Source organism: Saimiri boliviensis, chromosome 9, assembly GCF_048565385.1.
Source record: "Saimiri boliviensis isolate mSaiBol1 chromosome 9, mSaiBol1.pri, whole genome shotgun sequence".
NCBI lineage: Eukaryota > Metazoa > Chordata > Mammalia > Primates > Cebidae > Saimiri > Saimiri boliviensis.
The window spans coordinates 100,932,626-100,953,723 of NC_133457.1; the positions used below are offsets into that span (position 1 = coordinate 100,932,626).

The 21,098-nt window shown below is 49.0% G+C and overlaps 2 protein-coding genes across 3 annotated transcripts in view; both read right to left on the reverse strand.

The window, feature by feature from the left end:
- DSN1 (DSN1 component of MIS12 kinetochore complex) overlaps positions 1–4,510 on the reverse strand; it is a 23,200-nt gene extending 18,690 nt beyond the window's left edge. Inside the window, exons 1-3 of one of the 2 annotated variants that reach the window (XM_010342630.2) lie at positions 4,420–4,510; positions 1,845–1,893; positions 1,293–1,613 (exon numbers count right to left, since the gene is read on the reverse strand). In XM_010342630.2, coding sequence (XP_010340932.1) covers positions 1,293–1,613; positions 1,845–1,878 — 355 coding nt within the window. In that variant the 5' untranslated portion in view covers positions 1,879–1,893; positions 4,420–4,510. The remainder of the gene's footprint in view (positions 1–1,292; positions 1,614–1,844; positions 1,894–4,419) is intronic. The other variant, XM_074406494.1, reaches the window with a different exon arrangement.
- The window catches only part of MTCL2 (microtubule crosslinking factor 2), a 101,983-nt gene continuing 82,729 nt past the window's right edge, over positions 1,845–21,098 (reverse strand). The window contains exons 15-16 of the mRNA XM_074406493.1: positions 4,420–16,122; positions 1,845–2,015 (exon numbers count right to left, since the gene is read on the reverse strand). Of these exons, the coding sequence (XP_074262594.1) occupies positions 15,970–16,122 (153 nt within the window). The 3' untranslated portion in view covers positions 1,845–2,015; positions 4,420–15,969. The remainder of the gene's footprint in view (positions 2,016–4,419; positions 16,123–21,098) is intronic.

Consider the following 21,098-nt stretch of genomic DNA (forward strand, 5'->3'; position numbering starts at 1 on the left):
CCTAAGTAGCTGGGATTACAGGCACGCGCCACCACGCCCAGCTAGTTTTTTGTATTTTTAGTAGAGACGGGGTTTCACCATGTTGACCAGGATGGTCTCGATCTCTCGACCTCGTGATCCACCCGCCTTGGCCTCCCAAAGTACTGGGATTACAGGCTTGAGCCACCGCGCCCGGCCTAGACAAAAGTTTTTTAGAGACAGGGGTCTCACTTTTTCACCCAGGATGGAGTGCAGTGGCACAGTCATAGCTCACTAATGCCTTGAATTCCTGGGCTCAAACGATCTTCTTGCCTCAGCCTGTCTCCAGTAGCTGGGACTACAGGTACATACCACCATGCCTTGCTATTTTTTAAAAAACATTTTGTAGAGATGGGGCTCGCCATCTTGCCTAGGCTGTTAAACTCCTGGGCTCAAGTGATCCTCCTGCCTTGGCCCCTCAGAGTGTTGGGATTAAAGGCATGAGGCACTGTACCTGGCCCACTCTAGATATTTGTATGTGCATCCTCCGAGATATTTCTAGTTATAAAGTTAAAATCAGTAATCAACCCAACTGCTTTCTGCTCCACTTTAGGGTATGAGACAGAAAACTGCAGGAAGAAATCTTTAAAGTGTCTCATCCTAGCAGAGGTAATTACTGAACAATTAGAAATTTATTTGTAAATAAATTTCTAATAATAAATAGTAAGCCAGGTGCATGCCTGTTGTCCCAGCTACTTGGGAGGCTGAAGTGGGAGGAATGCTTGAGCCCAGGATTTCAAATCCAGCCTGGGCAACATGGCAATATCCTGTCTCTTAAAAAAATATAGCAATAGCGCCGGGCGCGGTGGCTCAAGCCTGTAATCCCAGCACTTTGGGAGGCCGAGGCGGGTGGATCACGAGGTTGAGAGATCGAGACCATCCTGGTCAACATGGTGAAACCCCGTCTCTACTAAAAGTGCAAAAAATTAGCTGGGCATGGTGGCACGTGCCTGTAATCCCAGCTACTCAGGAGGCTGAGGCAGGAGAATTGCCTGAACCCAGGAGGCGGAGGTTGCGGTGAGCCGAGATCGCGCCATTGCACTCCAGCCTGGGTAACAAGAGCGAAACTCCGTCTGAAAAAAAAAAAAAAAAAATATATATATATATATATATATATATACATATATATAGCAATAATGCTGAACATTTACTAAGTGTTTGACATAAGTACTTATAAAGTAGCAAGTCATGTCTATTCAACTACACTTTCTGCCATACCTCACTGCCTCTTATCTGAGCTGGAACCTCACTGTCCTGTGTACCCAGCACCCCACCTGTGATGCCCTGGTGAATGGGATGCAGTGACTTCCGCCGGTTCGTTTCTTTCATACTTGCTCGCCGCCAGGATTGCCTCCTGTCTTGATAACTGGCAAATTGTTCTTGAGGGGACAAATGAAGGGACCTTGAGTGAAGTCTTTCCTCGTGGCTGAGATCATAATTTTCCCCTTTTTTAGGGCTAGAGCCAAGGTGAATTCTTTCCTCTGAAACGCCTTGATGCATCTCCAGGGAGGCAGATGTTTTAGTAAACACTTCCACAGGGCTGAGACTTGATTCCAATTGATGATCATGAGTCTTAGACATCACTGGTCCTTTTTCTAGCATTTGTTATAAAAAAGTCAAAATACAAAATCAAACCCACCACAACTATTTGTGCAAAAAAGAGGAAAAAGTAAATATATGCCCGCAGATCGTGGAAACATTAAGAAAGCATCTATGCAAATAATGAGTATGTGACTCCAAATCCACCAGGAGCCAGGAAAGATTTGAGTATAGCTCAGAAGCCTGAACCCAAGGTAAGAGGTACTGAATTTCACTACAATACTTACCATTTACGATCTCTGATCTAGTCACTGAAGTCATCCTAGGTGGTGAACTCTGAAAATAGGAAAATGAAGGGATCTGTTCTTCACATTTCAGCTGCAGTCTCAGTGGGGTTTTATTGCTCCACAATAGGCCTTGTGTTTTCCAGCCTCTCTGAACTGCCCTTATCCACCTCCCTGACAAGAGAATATCAGCAGGGGCCATTATCTCCTCTTCTGAACTTCTATACACCTTGTTGGTAGAAATATTCAAATCTCCCTTAACAAACACCCTACCTTAGTTCCCAATTACTTTGTGTTTAACTAGTCCCTAATTCCATTGATGACATTATAGTCTACTTGGTCTTTCAAACCAGAAAAACCATACTATCCTTTACTTCTTATTCTTAGTTCTCCAGATCCAAAATCCTAACTGTTCTATAACCAGTCTCTAAATCTTTTCTCCATTCTCACTGTTACTAGTTTGTTTATTTATTATTTTGAGACGGGGTCTCGCTCTGTTGCCCAGTAAAGTGGCGCAATGTTGGCTGATTGCAACCTCCTCTTCCCCGGTTCAAGTGATTCTCCTGCCTCAGCCTTCCCAGTACGTGGGATTACAGGCGTGCACCACCATGCCTGGCTAATTTTTGCATTTTTGGTAGAGACAGATTTCCCCTTGTTGGCCAGGCTGGTCTCAAACTCCTGGCCTCAAGTGATCCTAGGCCTCCCAAAGTCTGGGACTACAGGCATAAGCCACCATGCCCAGCTTCACTGTTACCAGTCTAGTAAAGGTCTCATAATTTGTGTGCCCCCTCCCACTATCTAAGTCTCTCCACTAGTTTTCCTACCTCCAACTGACCCTCTCCAGTCTACTCTTTCTGTTTTTTCGGTTGTTTTTTTTTTTGAGGCGGAGTCTCACTCTGTCACCCAGGCTGGAGTGTAATGGCGCAATCTTGGCTCACTGCAACCTCCACTTCCCAGATTCAAGTGATTCTCCTGTCTCAGCCTCCTGAAGAGCTGGGATTACAAGCACTCACCACCACACCCACTAATTTTTGTATTTTTAGCAGAAACAGGGTTTCCCCTTGTTGGTCAGCCTGGTCTCGAACTCCTGACTTCAGGTGATCTGCCCTTCTCGGCCTCCCAAAGTGCTGGGATTATAGGCCTGAGCCACCGCACCCAGCCCAGTCTATTCTTTAGACAGCTGCCGCAACTCTTCCAAAGTGTACTCAACACCTTAGATAAACTAGTCCCAATCTACCCATTCCTGCTTTCTCCTCCCACTCCTATTCCCTATACTATTTCTCAATCTTCGCACATATCTGTCCTTCTACCTGTTAAACTTATACATCCTTCCCAACCTAGCTCAAATATGAAGCTTTCACATCATTTTGGCAGAATTGGTGGCTACGCCCCTTGTTCTTCTTAGCATTGGCTATAAAATTTGTTTACATGTCTGTCTCCCCAGCCAGGCTGTATTTGTATTCCTAGTGCCTGTCATGAACACCTAACTGGAAGAAGTCAGGGACGTGACTTGGGCATCTCTGCATTTTCCGTGCTATCCCTGACTCCCAGAAGAAGTCTGCCTGCGGATGGTGCGAAGTAAAAAGATATGAATATCAGGGCCGGGCGCGGTGGCTCAAGCCTGTAATCCTAGCACTTTGGGAGGTCGAGATGGATGGATCACGAGGTCAAGAGATCGAGACCATCCTGGTCAACATGGTGAAACCCTGCCTCTACTAAAAATACAAAAAATTAGCTGGGCATGGTGGCGCGTGCCTGTAATCCCAGCTACTCAGGAGGCTGAGGCAGGAGAATTGCCTGAGCCCAGGAGGCGGAGGTTGCGGTGAGCCGAGATCGCGCCATTGCACTCCAGCCTGGGTAACAAGAGCGAAACTCCGTCTCAAAAAAAAAAAAAAAAAAAAAAAAAAAAAAAAAGATATGAATATATGCAGAGGGACAAAAAGGAAAAGATAACAAGGAGGAGTCAGTCAAGGATCTGAATCCCCCACAGTCCTTACGATTGTATTCCACAGTTCCAAGCTTGGATAATAACGACTGTATCATACAGATCCAAGTGTGATAATAATGACTGTATTACAGATCCAGGCTTGAAAAAGCGACAACTGTCAACTGTTAAACGCTTACTCTATGCCAGGACCTGTGCTATGTAAGCGCTTTACTTGCATCCTTATTCCATTTGATCCTTTCCACAACTCCGTAAGCACCATTAACTCCACTTTGCAGACAAGGGAACTGAGGTTCCTAGGGGCAAAACGCCTCAAGCTTATGACACAGCCAGCCTGGGGGCAGAAGGGAAATTCGAACCCAGGCGTGTCCCCTCGGCCCTCTGCCCAGTCCTCAACCCCGTTTCTGGAGCCTAGACCCCTGGCTCGGCAGAATGGAGTTGGTGGGGGGAGGGGGCCTGCCCTCGGGTTTCATTTCACCCGGGGGGACATCGCTGCGCCCCCGGGGGCTCCCCAGTGTCCATGGTTGGGGCCGTGGGGTGCGGCGGGTGGGGCTGGGCCAAGGGGTACGAAGCCAAAGAGTGGTGCGGCGGTGGGCGGGGCTACATCAGGGGACAAGTCTGTGACTTCCTAACCTCAGAGCGACGCCCGTCCAGTCCGGAGCCTCCGTCCCTGAAGCACAAGGCCACGGGTCGCTTTCCACAGCCCTAGGTCACTCCTGGACCCCTTGCACCGCTGCAGCCGATCTTCCCGTCGGGTCAAGTGGTTCGCCCGCCTTTACGTCATGGTCACCGCCTCCAAAACTCCCGCCAACCAAGGGCGCATGCGCGACCGTCAGCTTCTCGGGCACGCGCGCGTAGAACGCCTGTCTCCGACAACGCGCGTGCGTGCACCGCCATTCAAGGCTCCTGGCAGCCCAGCTCCTGTTTTCCAAGTCGTTCACGTCCTGTCCGGCCACCTCACCACCTCCCAACACCCCGCCCGGGAGTCCCTTTCCGGGACCTGCAAGCTTTCGTGTCCTTTTGCCCCCGACGGCCCCAGAGCCCATCCAAGATGGGGGAAACAGAGGCCCAGAGAGATTCTTGCGGAAGGAATGTAGTGCCTCAAAGGGCATCTGATGCCCGGCCTCCGTCGCTAGGCTCTAGTCCCCACTCCTTTTATCTCCTTAACTCCCAAAATGTGGACCGTGACTCTCCCCAGGTTGGACTGGAATTCTGAGTTCAGTCTGCCTCACAGTCTATCCTCCTGCTCTAGGACTTTTTCTCTCATTTCCAGGCCGCCCCCTCAAACTGCTTGCTTTACTCAAGCTGCTCTGCCTGGGAAGGACTTCCCTCCTTTTCCTAGCAACACCGTCCAGTTTATTTATTTTTTTATTTATTTATTTGAGACGGAGTTTCACTCTTGTTACCCAGGCTGGAGTGCAATGGCGCGATCTCGGCTCACCGCAACCTCCGCCTCCTGGGTTCAGGCAATTCTCCTGCCTCAGCCTCCTGAGTAGCTGGGATGACAGGCACGCAACCACCATGCCCAGCTAATTTTTTGTATTTTTAGTAGAGACGGGGTTTCACCATGTTCACCACGATGGTCTCGATCTCTTGACCTTGTGATCCGCCCGCCTCAGCCTCCCAAAGTGCTGGGATTATAGGCTTGAGCCACCGCGCCCGGCCCTTGCCATTTGATTTTATATCTTCCAGGTCATTCTATTTTATCCTCAATACCTAGCACATGCCTGGCTGTTGTTAGCCCCTCATAAAAGAGATCTATGAAAGTATCATGTGCCAGCTTCCAAGATGGCCCCCAGTGATCCCTGCTTCCTGGTGTTCACGACCTTGTGTAGTCCCCTCCCACACTGAAGAATGCTGGTCTATATTACCAATGAGATAGAAATTATAGTCTGTGGCGCTCTCTCTCTCTCTCTCTCTCTCTCTGTCAGACAGAGTTTCACTCTTGTTGCCCAGGCAACAGTGCAATCTTGGCTCACTGCAACCTCTACCTCCCAAGTTCAAGCAATTCTCCTGCCTCAGCATCCCGAGTAGCTGGGATTATATGCATGCACCACCATATCCAGCTAATTTTGTATTTTTAGTGGAGGGTTTCTCCATGTTTGTCAGGCTGGTGTCAACTCCCAACCTCAGGTGATCTGCCCACCTTGGCCTCCCAAAGTGATGGGATTATAGGCATGAGCCACTGCACCTGGCCTAGTCTGTGACTTTCGAGGCTTACCTATAAAAGACATTGGGACTTCCTCCCTGCTCTCTCACAGATCACATGCTTGGCCATGTTGTGAAGACACACGAGTAGCCCTAGAGGTCCACATGGTCGGGAACTGAGGCCTCCTGCCAACAGCCAGCACTGACTTGCCGGGCATGAGAATTAGCTACTTTGCAAATGGATCTTCCGGCCCCAGTCAGGTATTCAAATGACTAGCCTGACAACTGCCCGCAACCTCCTGAGACTTTGAAGCACAACTACCAAGCTCCCAAATTCCTGACCCATAGCATCTGTGGGGTGTAAGAAATAACAGACAATTGATGCACATCTAAAAGTGTCTTTTTTTTCATGATAAAATTGTTAAAAGTCTTTTGCAGAAAAGTTGAATTCTATTTTTCTTCTTTCTGAAGACTCTGTTTCTCAGTGGTCATATCACACTTTGTGAGAGACATTGACGTTACCAGCAGGCAGCAGCCAGAACACCTGGTAGCCCCTCCCAAGTGACCCCAAGCTGGCTGGGGCCCTTCCCGGGCTCCCCACTTCCAAGGCAACTGGGAGTGGGAAAGAGTTGGGTTTCAAATTTGCTGGGCCCCCCACCCACCTCATTAGAAAAATCAGAGAGGAGGCCAAGTCCACGGCAGCTGTTCATATGACATACTTTATTTCCGATCTACAACCATTAAAAACGCTTTATAAGTTTACACTGTACAGTTATTCTCATGTCTGAAATAAGACACAGGGGCAGGGAGAGCTGGTGGATTGGACCGCAGTTGTCCTAGCACCCGATCCATCCTGGGAAGGAGCCTTTTGGAGACAGAAGTGTAAAGGAGAGAACAGTGGACAAGAGAGGTGGACAGTTGGCCCAAGGATGCCCTTGGTCCCTTCCCTCCCATAGGCCTTGCCCTGGGGGGTCCCCCAGGGCCCATGACTGCAGGACCCTCACCAGGAAACCAGGCTGAGTGGGAAGGGGGTTCACAGTATTGGCGGGGGCTGGGGAGGGGGGCCAGGATGAGGAGGAAGGGCAGCTTCTGGCTCTCTTCCCAGCTGCTGGGGGTTGGAGCTGTTTTTGGCACTGTCTACAAGGTCTCCCTGGGCTTGGGAGGAGGAGGAACTGGGGATTTAGGATTCTTTCCTGGTGGAGTTAGATTTCTTTGCATTTGAGGAGGGACCATCTGGCCTATGGTGAGGTTCCCAAGGGATAAACAGTCAGGGTCTTCTGCTTCCTGCCTCCCCAGGACTCCCACCGCCTCCCTGGCAGGCAGCATCTACACAGCCTTTTGTAAAACCAAGACAAGTGAGAGAGGTGAGCAGGAGCAGGGAAAGGAAAAACATATGCTTTCTCCAGGCCCTCCAGCTTCTCTTCCTTCTCCAAGAGGAGAGACTATAGGGTTGGTTTTTGTTGTTGGTGATTCCCAATCTCAGGAGTCCAGATGAGGCTGCTGTTTTCCACCTGTTCTTGGCCTAGTTAGCCCCAGTCCCTCCCCAGGCTACACTAATGGCTAGCCCAGATCGGCAGCTGGCATATTCTTGTGCATGTCGGAACCATCTGGAGGGCTCCTTCAAACCCCAGCTTGCAGGGCCCCAATCCACAAGCTCTAATTCAGTGGGTCTTGGGTGGGGCCGATAATTTGCACTTCTGTCAATTCCCAGGTGATATTCCGGCTGCTGGAATGCAAAATGAGAACCACTCGCCAAGAATGATGGCCACAGTCACTCATCCTTAGCAACCTGGTGCCTCCTGGGCAGCACTAACAAGCTGGGCCACAGCTGGCAAAGCCCAGCCTTGGGGCAACATATCACTTGGGAAGCAGCTGGGAATGGTCCTGGGGTGAGTCCCTCGTGCAGAGAACTAAAGTAAGGCACAGAGATCAGCAACAGAGCTGAGAGAGGAGCCAGGATACCAGGGCACAGTAGAGAAAGGATGGGGCTAAAGGACCCTACAGCATGAGGCAGTGCTCTAGGGCCCACGGGGCCATCCCGGTGCTCATCACAGGATCACAAGACTGGGAGGGTGGGAGAAGTGAAGACATCTGCCCAGACCTGGGCCAGGTCTCCAGATTGCCAGCTGAGGTCCCTCTTTTTGGGAATGGCTTGAGTGGTTCCGAATAAAAAGTGACAAGGCAGCCAGCCCTGACTGCCTCAGCCCTTCAAAGATGTTTAGAGAAAACCCAAGGTCCCTTCCTCAGGGCATGGTGTCCAGAAAGCTGGTGAAGGGCAGGGAGGGAGGGGAGCAGGGCCAATGGGATAGACAAGCAGCAGAGGAGGCTCCAAGGAGGGTAAGGGAGGAGTGGCAGGGCTGGCAGTGGAGAGGAGCCCTGGGCAGGAGACTTGGGCCCTGCATCATGTCCTCAGTCCCCTTAGGACATTGGGTCTATGGATTTTGCAAACTGCAAATGCTGTTGGGTTGGGAGGGGTAGGGGGTAGAGTCTGGATGAACTGTAGATTTTGCCAGGACAAGCAACTCTAAGGGTGGTGAGATCCAGAGGAGAATGGAAAGGATGGTTGAATATTGAATAGACAGAGATGGACAGAGGACCAGAGAGAGGGAGAGAAGAACCGGTCAGGCAGCACCTGCTTTATAATCAAGGCCATCTGAGACTGGGCAAGGCAGAGCAGGAAGAGGGATCCAAGCCCCCCAACCCCCACCACCAGCGCACACACACACCCAGTGCAAAGTGCTGGGGCTGCTGCTGGCAGACTGCCTGCAGAGAAGACAGTGTGGCTCAAGGGTGGGACTTGGGGGTCGCTGGAGCAGGGCAAGCCCAGTGAGAAAGGCTGGCAGCAGGGCTGGTGCCTCCTGATGCACTGGGGCTTCCGAGGGTCTTTTTTTTTTTTTTTTTTTTTTTTTTTGGAGTGAGAAAACACAAACACAAAACCAGGACACAACCACATTTGAGAGTAAATATCAGAGTTGGGAAACCACAGATGTGGACAGGAAGGCTTCCCTGATAGGAAGCAGGGGGACAGGAAGCAAGTTACTGAGGTACAGGAAAATCCATAGGAGGGAGCAGTGCTGGGAAGAACATTCTTGGAGGATGGACACCTGACTACTACAGTGAGCCAGGGCCCAGAAAAGGAAAACCTGGCATGGGCCAGGGCCACTCCATCTGCTGGCAGGAATCAGCCAAGGAGAAGAGGAGGCAGGAAGACAGGAGGCTTTGGAGGCAGAGGATAAAGAAAGGATGGGTGGGTGGTGGGAGGCAAACAGATCCCAGAGAGGAAGAGGCTAAACCAAGATTAAAGAAAGTCAAAGCAGTGTCTCATTCACTACTGGGGATGCAAGAACTGTTGGGAGTCAGGAATCCTGGGTTCTGGTCTTGGTTCTGCCTTTGGTTTGCTGTGCAACCTTGGGTTAGCTACTGCCTTCTCTGGGCCTGATTCCTTATCTAAAAAAAAATGAGAGGGCTGGACACAAAAGGACAAATACTGTATGATTCTACTTATAAGAAATACTTAGTGTAGGCCAATCCACAAAGAAAAAAAGGTAGAATAAAGGTTACCAGGGGTTGGGGAATGGGGGATTGGGGAGTTACTGTTTAGTGGGTACAGAGTTTCAGTTTGGGATGATGAAAAAGTTCTGGAGGTGGTGGTTACACATTGTGAATGTATCAAGCCACTTAGAAATGTCTAAAATGGTAAATTTTGTTATGTTCATTTTTCCCAGGCCAGGTTCAAGCGATTCTCCTGCCTCAGCCTCCGGAGTAGTTGGAACTATAGGCATGCGCCACCACACCTGGCTAATTTTCTATTTTTAGTAGAGACAGGGTGTCTCCATGTTGGTCAGGCTGGTCTCAAATTCCCAACCTCAGGTGATCCACCTGCCTCAGCCTCCCAAAGTGCTGGGATTATACGCATAAGCCACCACACCTGGCCTTACAATTTTTTTTTAAAAAAGGAAGGGGTTTGGTCCAAATTATGTTATGGCCTCCTTGCTATTCATGAAAACTAGTGAAGGGGATGAGGAAGATATTGTCCCCCACCACAGGGCCATGGCACTGAAAGGCTGGGCTGGGGACACTGAGTGTGATCAGACCACTTTCCATTTGTGTAGAACCTCACATTTTTCCAAGGAGACTTGTAGGCACAGTGTTGCAGCTGGTCCTCACGACAGCTACATGGGGTGGGACGTTACGCCACCTTATAGATGGGGAAACTGAGGTATAGACCAGCCACATGATCTCAGCAAGGTCATTCACGTCAGTGGATATTTATTTTTTTAAACAGTCACCTGGAAAACATCCTTGCATCTTAGGTTCACCTGTTTGAATCACCAACTGGCTCAGTGGCCCTTGATGAAAGGATATGTGCTATAAATTAGTAGACGAGTTCGTCTCCTGGGGCAAACATGCTTGCTTCCTGTAGTTGGATGACGAAAATTTTAAATCCTGATGTGTTTCTCTTTTTACCATGGCTGCCAGGAAACTCAACAGTAAAATTTAATTGCATGATTATGGGAATTATACCAGTTAAATTTACAGAATAATTTATCTTGCTTTTTTACTTTTTATTTTACTGAACCCCTATGACTAGGGTTGTAAATTGCCTCCGATGCCTTTTGGAAATCCTGAGTAATTAAACAAATCAGTTTGGTTGAGGACTCGGTCCCTTAAGTCCTTGTTCAGTGCTCAGTGCTCCTTTACAGCATCAGGCCGGGCGTGGTGGCTCACGCCTGTAATCCAAGCACTTTGGAGGCCAAGGCAGGCGGATCACCTTAGGTTGGGAGTTCAAGACCAGCCTGACCAACATGGTGAAACCTCGTCTTTAAAAAAAAAGAAAAAGAAAAAGATGCAGCATCATGGTTATTAGTTAATAGATGAGGCTGGATGCGGTGGCTCATGCCTGTAATCCCAGCACTTTGGGAGGCTGAGACGGGCGGATCACCTGACGTCAGGCATTCAAGACTAACCTGGCCAACATGGTGAAACCGTCTCTACTAAAACTACAAAAATCAGTCAAGTATGGTGGGGTGCACCTGTAATCCCAGTTACTCGGGATGCTGAGGCAGGAGAATTGCCTGAACCAGAAAGGTGGAGGCTGCAGTGAGCCGAGATGGTGTCACTACACTTCAGCCTGAGCGACAGAGCAAGACTGTCTCAAAAAAAAAAAGAAAAGAAAGAAAGATGGCATGGTGGCCGATGCCTGTAACCCCAGCACTGTGGGAGGCTGAAAAGGACATTTCACTTGAGCTCAGGAGTTTGAAACCAGCCTGGACAACATAGAGCAACCCCTGTTTCTAAAAAATAATAATAAATAAATTAAAAATAAATTAAAAAAAATAAAGACAGCCTAATAATCAGGGCCATGAACACCAATGGTGTGGCCAATAGCGCCAAAGATCCCCCTGGGAGGCCTGTTTTTTAAAATTTTATTGTATTATTATTAAGATGGAGTTTACACTGTCACCTGGGCTGGAGTGCAGTGGTGCAATCTCGGCTCATTGCAACCTCTGCCTCCTGGGTTCAAGCGATTCTTCTGCCTCAGCCTCCTAGGTAGCTTGGATTACAGGCATGCACCACCATGTCCAGCTAATTTTTTGTATTTTTAGTAGAGAAGGGTTTTCACTATGTTGGCCATGCTGCTCTCAAACTCCTGACCTCGTGATCCGCCTGCCTTGGCCTCCCAAAGTGCTGAGATTACGGGTGTGACCACCATGCCTGGCCTCTCCGGGCAGATTCAGGGTGGCAAACATGTAGATTCAGGGTGGAGCCCAGGAATCTGCATTCTGAATATGCTCTCAGAGAATTCTGCTGAATGGGGAGCTCAGATCACCCTCTGGAATACACAGGCTCAGTGATCTGGAATGGTCTTGTTTTATGCCTGGGTTGGCCACTATATTCCGAGTATTCTGGACCCATATAAAGCCCCCAGCAGGGCAGTGGATTTGCACAGCAAACAGAAGAGTTGGACTCAAGTTCTTGTCTAAACTCAGTGACTTCTCATGTTCTGGGACAAGACCTGCACCTCAGTCTCCTCATCTGCAAAATGAGTGCACTAACCCATGTCCTGCCAAGGCTGCCTCCAAGAGTTGTCCCCAAAAGGTCTGAAGGAGATGTGGAGTGGGAAACTCTTTTTTTCTTTTTTGAGATAGGGTCTCACTCTGTCACCCAGGCTGGAGTGCAATGGTGCAACCTCTGCTCCTGCCATCTCTGCCTCCCGGGCTCAAGCCTCCTGAGTACCTGGGACTACAGGCGCCCACCACCATGCTCAGCTAAATTTTTGTATTTTTAGTAGAGACAGGGTTTCACCACTTTGGCCAGGCTGGTCTTGAACTCCTGACCTCAAGTGATCCTCCTGCCTTGGCCTCCCAAAGTGCTAGGATTACAGGCGTGAGCCATCGTACCCAGTCATGGGAAACAATTTCTAAACAGTAAAGTGCTTTAGGAGGGATGTGCAGGGGATGATGATGACCATTATTATTACTATTATTAAGGAAGAGGTAGTGGGAGCTTGAGGGTCTGGTGAGGCTAGAAACAGGGGACATTCTAGATAGGAGGGGAGGGGGAGAAAGACCCTGGGCACTGGGTAGGCCAGAGGAGAAGAGGCTGAGTGATGAAACTATAAAAGTGCATCCGAGTGGACGTGATGGAACCATGTCAGCACAGGGTGTTAGAGGGTCAAGTTGTTGGGCCTTTCACCTTGTCACATGGGAAGCAAACTGGTAGAAGAGTGCCCCTGGGGACACCTGGAGGTGGGACCCATCTTCAGTTCATAGAAAGCAAGATCTCTTAGAGGTCAGCCTTTGGTGGGAAATGAACTGGGGGAAAGGGCTGGCACAGGGTCAGGGGATTGGATTCTGATGTCTCGTGCGTGCAGGCCTAAGAGCCACTGAGGCCCCAAAATGGTTTGATTTGCATTTTCCAATGAAGTCATCATTCTGAAAGGGTCTGATTTGGTTCTGGAAAGAGGTCAGACATAAGAAGCATGTGGCTTCCCAGTTTAGGGCCAGTCATGTCAATTGGTCCCCTATTTACCCCAACCAACTGGTGCCAACCCCATGGACCCAAGCCAAGCAGTCTGTGGGGAGTGGGTCCCCAGGGTTCCTTGGGTCTTTGGCTGAAGAGAGAGTGGAGATGGGGAAAAGAGAAAGAAGGACAAAGGAGGAGAAAGAAGGAGCTAGCAGTACAAGGCAGGAGGCAGGACGGAAGTGGGGAGAAAGGGGAGAAGGGCAGCATTCCTTCTTGGGAACCCCAATTCTCCAGGGGAATCCCCACTATGGGTCAGGCAGTTTTCTGCTTTGGGAATGTTACCAAGACTTAAAAGGCATTTGAAGAAACAAACTTAGAAATGACATTCTAAAAGAGTAGAGAGTTTTTACAAACCAATCCCCCCACCCCAAAAAAGAAAACACAACCAGTTACCAAGTAAAATGCTAAAAACCAAACCAAACCAATATTTACATGTAACATGTTCAACCCCATCAAGCCCCACATCCAGAGGCTTCTGCAGAAACAGTGATAAGTGGCCTTGCACAGTGGCATGCAGGAAGTAGAAACTGGGGCTTCACTGAAAACCGAGGTCTGGCTGAGACAACGAAGATGGCAAGGACAATCTTGAATAGTACGATGGTAAGGCTGAGTAGTCCGTAGGTCTTGGGGCTTAGGTACCACGGGGATTTTTCCCCAAGGCTGGGTACGCAGGCTCCCTGGCTCTCTGTTGCTCTGGGAGGTGGCAGAAGGCCTCTGGTGACTTGTGGCCTGGTGTGAATCCCCTCACTTGGAGATAACCTTGGAAGGCTCCCTGACCTCATGGGTGACAGCAGCAGCATCCCAGAGGGAAACTGACCCACAGCTCCACTGGCTGCTTGCTCTGCCTACACATGTCACTGGGGCATGGAGGAAGCGGCTGGTAGGACTGACATGACCCTGGTGTTCAGCCTGCAGGGAAGGGAGATGCAGGGCTTTGGGTAACTGGTCTAGGTCATCCCGAATGGGTGGGTCTGGGAACTAGCAGGTGGGAGGTGGAAGTGCAGGAGTGCCTCCAGAGTCCTGGGGGCAAATCAGCAAAGCTACTGGGTTTTGGTCTTCCTTATGAGCAATTCTGCAGACAACCTGATCCACCCTGGTGTTTCCACTCTGGGTCCCCAGCCAGTTACAGGAAGCTGCATGTCTATGTGTATATGGGGAGCATGTGTGCAACCAAATGAGTTCACTGGTACCAAGGGGAGGCCATGGGAGGCACCCCCACACATGCTGCAACAAGCCACGTCGAACGGGGGATATGAGGAAGGGCGGGCAGCAGAGCTGGGGCAAGGAGAAGAGCCGTGAAAGGCCATAAGGCTAAGGAGAGAGGCTGGTGAGAAGGCTGGCAGGCTGGTGAGAACCGAGGCAGGCTGGGAGATGCTCTCAGGTTTATGTGCAAAGCTGCAATAAACAACATTCTCGAAGTTCAGTCCTGTTTTCCTGCAAGTTCTCATTTGGGAAACTTGAAGGGATCTCCATGCTCTTAAGAGAGCCTTAGTAATCCACATTTGACTTATGAAGAAAGGTGCCAGAGGGAGGGAGGGAAATGAGACAGCAATGGAGAATGTCCGGGGCATGGTGATGGCCGTCCAGCCCTCCACCTTGTCAGTGAGTATTTACAGACTGACCGCTGGGGCTGGCCAAGTACCAGGCACTGAGTAATAAGTAGTGTTCTGAGGCCATATGGCCAGCAGTGTTGGGGTACAGGGCTCCAGCTCTGTTGAGGGGCCCTCCAAATCTGACCAGGAGACCAGGTCACCAAACCTGGCTGCCCAGCTGCCTCATCTACCCGGGGGACCCCGTGCCTGTCTGTGCTGTTAGACGCCTCATGTTGTCCCAGTGGCAAGAATGCATGTTCCAACCTCCAATAAATTACCTTAGGGACTGTGGGGTAAATTAAGTTATTAAAATAAATTAAATCACCTTAAATATTTATAGTATGAAAAATTCAAATAAACAGTCTAGGCAAGATATGTGTTCCCAGGCCCCAGTCTAATGCTGTGTCCTGGGCTCTGGCCTCTTGGTATTCTCCTGGGCCTGACCTGGCCAACTGTGAATCTCTTACTGGGAATATCTTTGCCTCCCCCACCAGCTACAGGATGTAAACACAGTGGAGATGTAGTACCCGCCCCTCTCAGGGTGCCAGGGAAAGAGGCCTCTGAGACCGAGATCAAGGCAGTGTATTTAGGCATTTATCTATGCACCAGGTCTGGAGACTGACTCTACATGTTTCTGTCCTCAAGGGGTCTGCAGGGAAGGTTGGGGCCCCAAGTCACTTTGGCAAGGAAGGCAACTGCAATCACTCCCCAACCCTGCACCCAGTACATTTCCACTTTGCCTCCCAGCTTTTGCTGCACCCAGGCTATGGGCAGGGAGATCCAGGGCTCCAGAATTCCAAGTAGATACTTGGCCCTGGCTACTGCCCTATCATACCCCCTAGTGTCCCAGCAATCTAGAGCAGTGGGGCTGGGAGGAGGAGGTGGTAGTGGAGAGAAGAAGGTGATGGTGATGATGCCCAGCTGGGCTCCACCAGGAACCCAAGACAGAGCCCTAGAGCAAAGCCTGTTCTTCTCAGCACTGTCTCCTCCTGAATGAAGGGGTGGATGGTCAGCAGGAAACAGCTCTCTGAGTCCTTTTCCCCAAAGGCATGGCCAGACATGTATCCTTCCTGGGCTCTTCCAAGAGGGGGACATGAGCAGAACTAGGCAAGGCTCTCTCTTAGGACCCAGGGATTGGCTCTTGAGGGATCTCTCAGTGGATGCCCAGTTTTGGTCTCTCTCCCACTCACTGCCTTCCCCTGGGAAGTTGGAGCTCACCACCCAGGGGCCAGCAAGAGACCCGGCTTTACCTTGATGTGAGAGCTGCATTCTGGCAGTGGCATTGTTGCTGTCCCTCCAGGGCCAGGCAATGCTGAGGACACAGCCCCTCGCCTCACCTCATCTTGTCTTGTCTTCGCTGGTTCCTTTCTGCTATCCAGGGGCTGGGCTGGTTGAGGCGGGGAGCTTGGCTGCTCTGTCACTCGCTGGGGGGGGGCGCCCTCTCCTCCCCACCCCAGCTGGACTCTGAAGGGTGCAGCTTGCACTTGGATGGAGAGTGGCGGATGGCAGAGCGGGACGACCGGGCGAAGCAGGAGGTGAGAGACTGGGTGCTACAGTCACAAACAGCGTCCTAGAAAGAGGGAGGCAGGGAGGCAGGAAGTCAAAAGGAGCCAGGAGACATGGGCCTCTGTGGTGTGCCAGGCAAGGAACTGAGACTCAGCCATGGACCAGTTCCCAGGGGCTGAAGCTCCTCACTGGACCGGTTTTTTCATTTTATTGGTCTTCTCCCATTAAAGCAGTAATGGATGTTCATTATAATATATTTTAGGCTACACAGAGGACAGTGGGCACTGTCCACGGTCCTGTACACCAAATAGATTCTCAACATACATTTACCAAAACGAGCTCATTCCCTACAGCTTATTTTGCAATTGTAAAACATGAACACTTTTCTGTTACTAGGTATGTCTACCTCTCCTTCCTTTTTTTTTTTTTTTCTTTTGAGACAGAGTCTCACTATATTTCTCAGGCTGGTTTTGAACTCCTGAGCTTAAGCAATCCTCCTGCCTCAGCCTCCCAAACTGCTGGGATTACTACCTTTAGGTGCTCATACCTCCCAAAGGCATGAACCACCATGCCTGGCCGATTGCCTTCTTTTTTAATGCCTCTATACTATTTCACTAGATAGAAATAACTGATTTATATACCCAATTCACTTTTTTTTTTGACAGAATCTTGCTCTGTCACCCAGGCTGGAATACAGTGGCATGATCTTGACTCACTGCAACCTCTACCTCCTGGGTTTAAGCAATTCTCATGCCTCAGCCTCCCAAGTAGCTGAGTTTACAAGCATGTGCCACCATGCCCAGCTAATTTTTGTATTTTTAGTAGAGATGGGGTTTCACCATGCTGGCCAGGCTAGTCTTGAACTCCTAACCTCTAGTGAGCCACATGCCTGGGCCTCCCAAAGTGGTGGGATTGCAGGCGTGAGACATTGTGCCCATCCCCAATTCACTTTTGATATACATTTGGGTAGTTTCTAATTTTTTACTATTACTAACAGATAGAAATAATGATTAAAAGTGCTCCTGGGCAGCTGGGCACGGTGGCTCACACCTGTAACCCAGCACTCTGGGAGGCCAAGGCAGGTGGATCACCTGAGGTCAGAAGTTTGAGACTAGCCTGGCCAACATAGTGAAACCCTGTCTCTACTCAAAATACCAAAATTAGCTGGGCATGGTGGCACACGTCTATAGTCCCAACTACTCAGGAGGCTGAGGCAGAATAATTGCTTGAACCTGGGAGGCAGAGGTTACAGTGAGCCAAGATCACTGCACTCCAGCCTGAGGACAGAGCAAGATCCCATCTCAAAAAAAAAAAAAAACAAACCCAAAGTGCTGCTGAACTGGGCCACTTGGGAGCCTGAGACAGGAGGATCCTTTGAGCCAGGAGGTCAAGGTGGCAGTGACCTATGATTGTGCCACTGGACTCTGGCTTGGGCAACAGAGCAAGACTCCATCTCTTTAAAAAATAAATAAATGAAATAAAAGTGCTGCAACAGAGCCAAACTGCTTGGTTCAAACCCCAGCTTTGCCAATTACTAGCTGTGTGACCTTGGGAGAGTTGCTTAACCTCTCTTGAGCTTTGATTTCCTTCCCTGTCTCTCTTTTTTAATTATTTTTCTTTATCTACCTCTGTGAATTTTTTTTTTTTTTTTTTTGAGACGGAGTTTCACTCTTGTTACCCAGGCTGGAGTGCAATGGCGCGATCTCGGCTCACCGCAACCTCCGCCTCCTGGGTTCAGGCAATTCTCCTGCCTCAGCCTCCTGAGTAGCTGGGATTACAGGCACGCGCCACCATGCCCAGCTAATTTTTTGCATTTTTAGTAGAGATGGGGTTTCACCATGTTGACCAGGATGGTCTCGATCTCTCGACCTCGTGATCCACCCGCCTCGGCCTCCCAAAGTGCTGGGATTACAGGCTTGAGCCACCGCGCCCGGCTTCTCTGTGAATATTTCTATAGGCTACATTCCTAAAAGAAGAACTACAGAGTCAATGGGTAGCACACACATTTTACATACTGAACAACATTTGGATAAACTTTAAAATCAACATTCAAACTGCAGCCAGCTTTGTTCTATTGTTTCTTTTTTTTTTTTTTTTTTTTTTTCTGAGATGGAGTCTTGCTCTGTTGCCCAGGCTGGAGTGCAGTGGTATGGTCTCGGCTCACTGCAACCTCTGCCTCCCAGGTTCAGGCGATTCTCCTGACTCAGCCTCCTGAGTAGCTGGGATTACACCACACCCAGCCTTGTACTGTTGTTTCTTGATGTGGTGCTGGTTAAATGGGAGTGATGGGTAATTTCATATGTCAATATGACTGGGCCACTGGGTGCTGAGATATTACATAAAACATTGTTATGAATGTTTCTATGAGAGTGTTTTGAAATGAGATTAACATGTAAATTCTCAGCCAGGTGTGATAGCTCATGCCTGTAATCTCAGCACTTTGGGAGGCTGAGGTGGGCAGATCACTTGAGGTCAGGAGTTTGAGAACAGCCTGGCCAACATGGTGAAACCCCGTCTCTACTAAAAATAAAAAATTAGCCATGTGTGGTGTCACCTGCCTATAATACCAGCTACCCGGGAAGCTAAGGCACAAGAATCGTTTGAACCTGGGAGGCAGAGGTTGCACTGAGCTGAAATCACACCACTGCACTCCAACCTAGGTGACAGCAAGACTCCGTCTCAAAAAAAAAACCAAAACCCAAAAAAACCGACATGTATATTATCCCTAACATGGGTGGACCTCATCCAGTCAGTTGAAGGCTTGAACAGAACAAGAGGGCTTACTCTCCCTCAAGTAAGAGAATTCCTCTTGCCTGACAGCCTTCAGACTGAGACACTGGCTTTTTTCCTGCCTTCAGACATTTATTTATTTATTTATTTATTTATTTTTGAGACTGAGTCTCACTCTTTTGCTCAGGTTGGAGTGCAGTGGTGTGATATTGGCTCACTGCTTCCTGGGTTCAAGCAATTCTCATGCTTCAGCCTCCTGAGCATAATGCTTACTTTTTCTATTTTTTTAGTAGAGATGGGGTTTTGCTATGTTGACAAGGCTGGTCTCAAACTCCTGGCCTCAAGCAATCCACCTCTCTTGGCCTCCCAAAGTGCTGGGATTAGAGGTATGAGCTGCTGCGCCTGGCCCTTCCTTCAGACTTTAACTGAAACATCTGCTCTTTCTAGGTTACTGAGCTATTGGCTTTTGGACTGAAACTAAATGACCAGCTTTTTTTTTCTTGAGACGGCTGGGCACAGTAGCTCACACCTATAATCCCATCACTTTGGGAGGCTGAGGCAGGGAGATCACCTGAGGTCAGGAGTTCAAGACCAGCCTGGCCAACATGGTGAAACCCCATCTCTGCTAAAAATACAAAAATTAGCTGGGTGTGGTGGCTCAGGCCTTCAGTCCCAGCTACTTGGGAGGCTGAAACAAGAGAATTGCTTGAACCTGGGAGGCGGTGGTTGCTCGTACCACTGCATTCCAACCTAGGCGACAGAGTAAGTGAGACTCTGTCTCAAAAAAAAAAAAAGTTAAGAAAATAAAAGAAATATTTTTTTTTTCTTTTTTGGAGACAGGGTCTCCCTTTGTTGTCCCAGCTAGAGTGCAGTGGCACAGTCATGGCTCACTGCAGCCTCACCCTCAGGGCTTTAAGGATTTTCCCTCCTCAGTTTCCCAAGTAGCTGGGGCTACAGGCACGAAGCACCACCATGCCTGGATTTTTTTTTTTTAAGATGGAGTTTTGCTCTGTCGCCCAGGCTGGAATGCAATGGTGCGGTCTTAGCTCACTGCAACCTCCACCTCCTGGGTTCAAGCAATTCTCCTGCCTCAGCCTCCTAAGTAGCTGGGATTATAGGTGCCTGGCATCACACTCAGTTAATTTTTGTATTTTAAGTAGACATAGGGTTTTACCATGTTGTCCGGGCTGGTCTTCTACTCCTGACCTCAAGTGATCCGCCTGCCTTGGCCTCCTAAAGTGCTATAATTACAGGCATGAGCCACGGCTCCCGGCCTTTTAAAATTTTGTTAATGTAGAGATGAGTCCTCGCCATGTTGCTCAGACTGGTCTTGAACTCCTGGCTCAAGTGATCTGCCCACTTCCATCTCCCAAAGTGTTGGAATTAGAGACATGAGCCATTGTGCCTGGCCAAAACAGGAATAAATATTTAAAAGATGTTTTTAAATGGCAACCAGCTGAGTGAGAGTAGAGAAAAGTAAAGCACTCACCACACACTGCTGGAGGCTGTAGAAACGGCAAACTTTTGAGAAACAATTTGGCAATATTTATCAAATAACTTTAAAACATTTATTTTTTCATCCTTTAATCTCATTTAATCTGCAACTTACACCTAAGGAAATAGTCTGAAATGTGAAAAAAATGGGTTTTGCACTAAGATGTTCACCACAATATTATCTACAATAGAGAAAAATTTGAAACCACCCAAATGTATAATAATAGAAAAGTAGAATGTTTGCTCAGTATGGTGGCTCACTCCTGTAATCCCAGCACTTTGGGAGGCTGAGGTGGGCAGATCACCTGAGGTTGGGAGTTTGAGATCAGCCTGACCACCATGGAGAAACCTCGCCACTAAAAAAAAAAAGAAAAAAGAGAAAAAAATACGCCATCCTTCAAACATATTTCCTTCCCTTTCTGCAAAGTTAATTTATATGCTTTCTAACATTCAAATAAAGCTCATTAACTAACTTAAAAGAAACTGATAGCAGGAGTAGGGTATGCAGCAAAAGATTCTAAGAGGAAATGTGAGCACTTAGGTGTGAAGTCTTGATGGGGTGGGGAAGTGGTGTGCCTGCTAATGTTTAACAACTCGTTTTCCAGGAGTGAGAGGAGGAGGCCTGATTTGTAGTGTTTCCCATTTTTATGCTATAAGTCCTCCCACTGTCGCCAATCTCAAGGTACCAAGGTGATGTTAAACAGATGCTGACAATTGGCTCCCACAAGCCAAATTAGCTGGCTCCAGCACACCACCGGGTGGCAGGAGAGCAGTGGGCACACCCTTTCCCTGGAGGGGACGCTGGCAGTTCCCGGT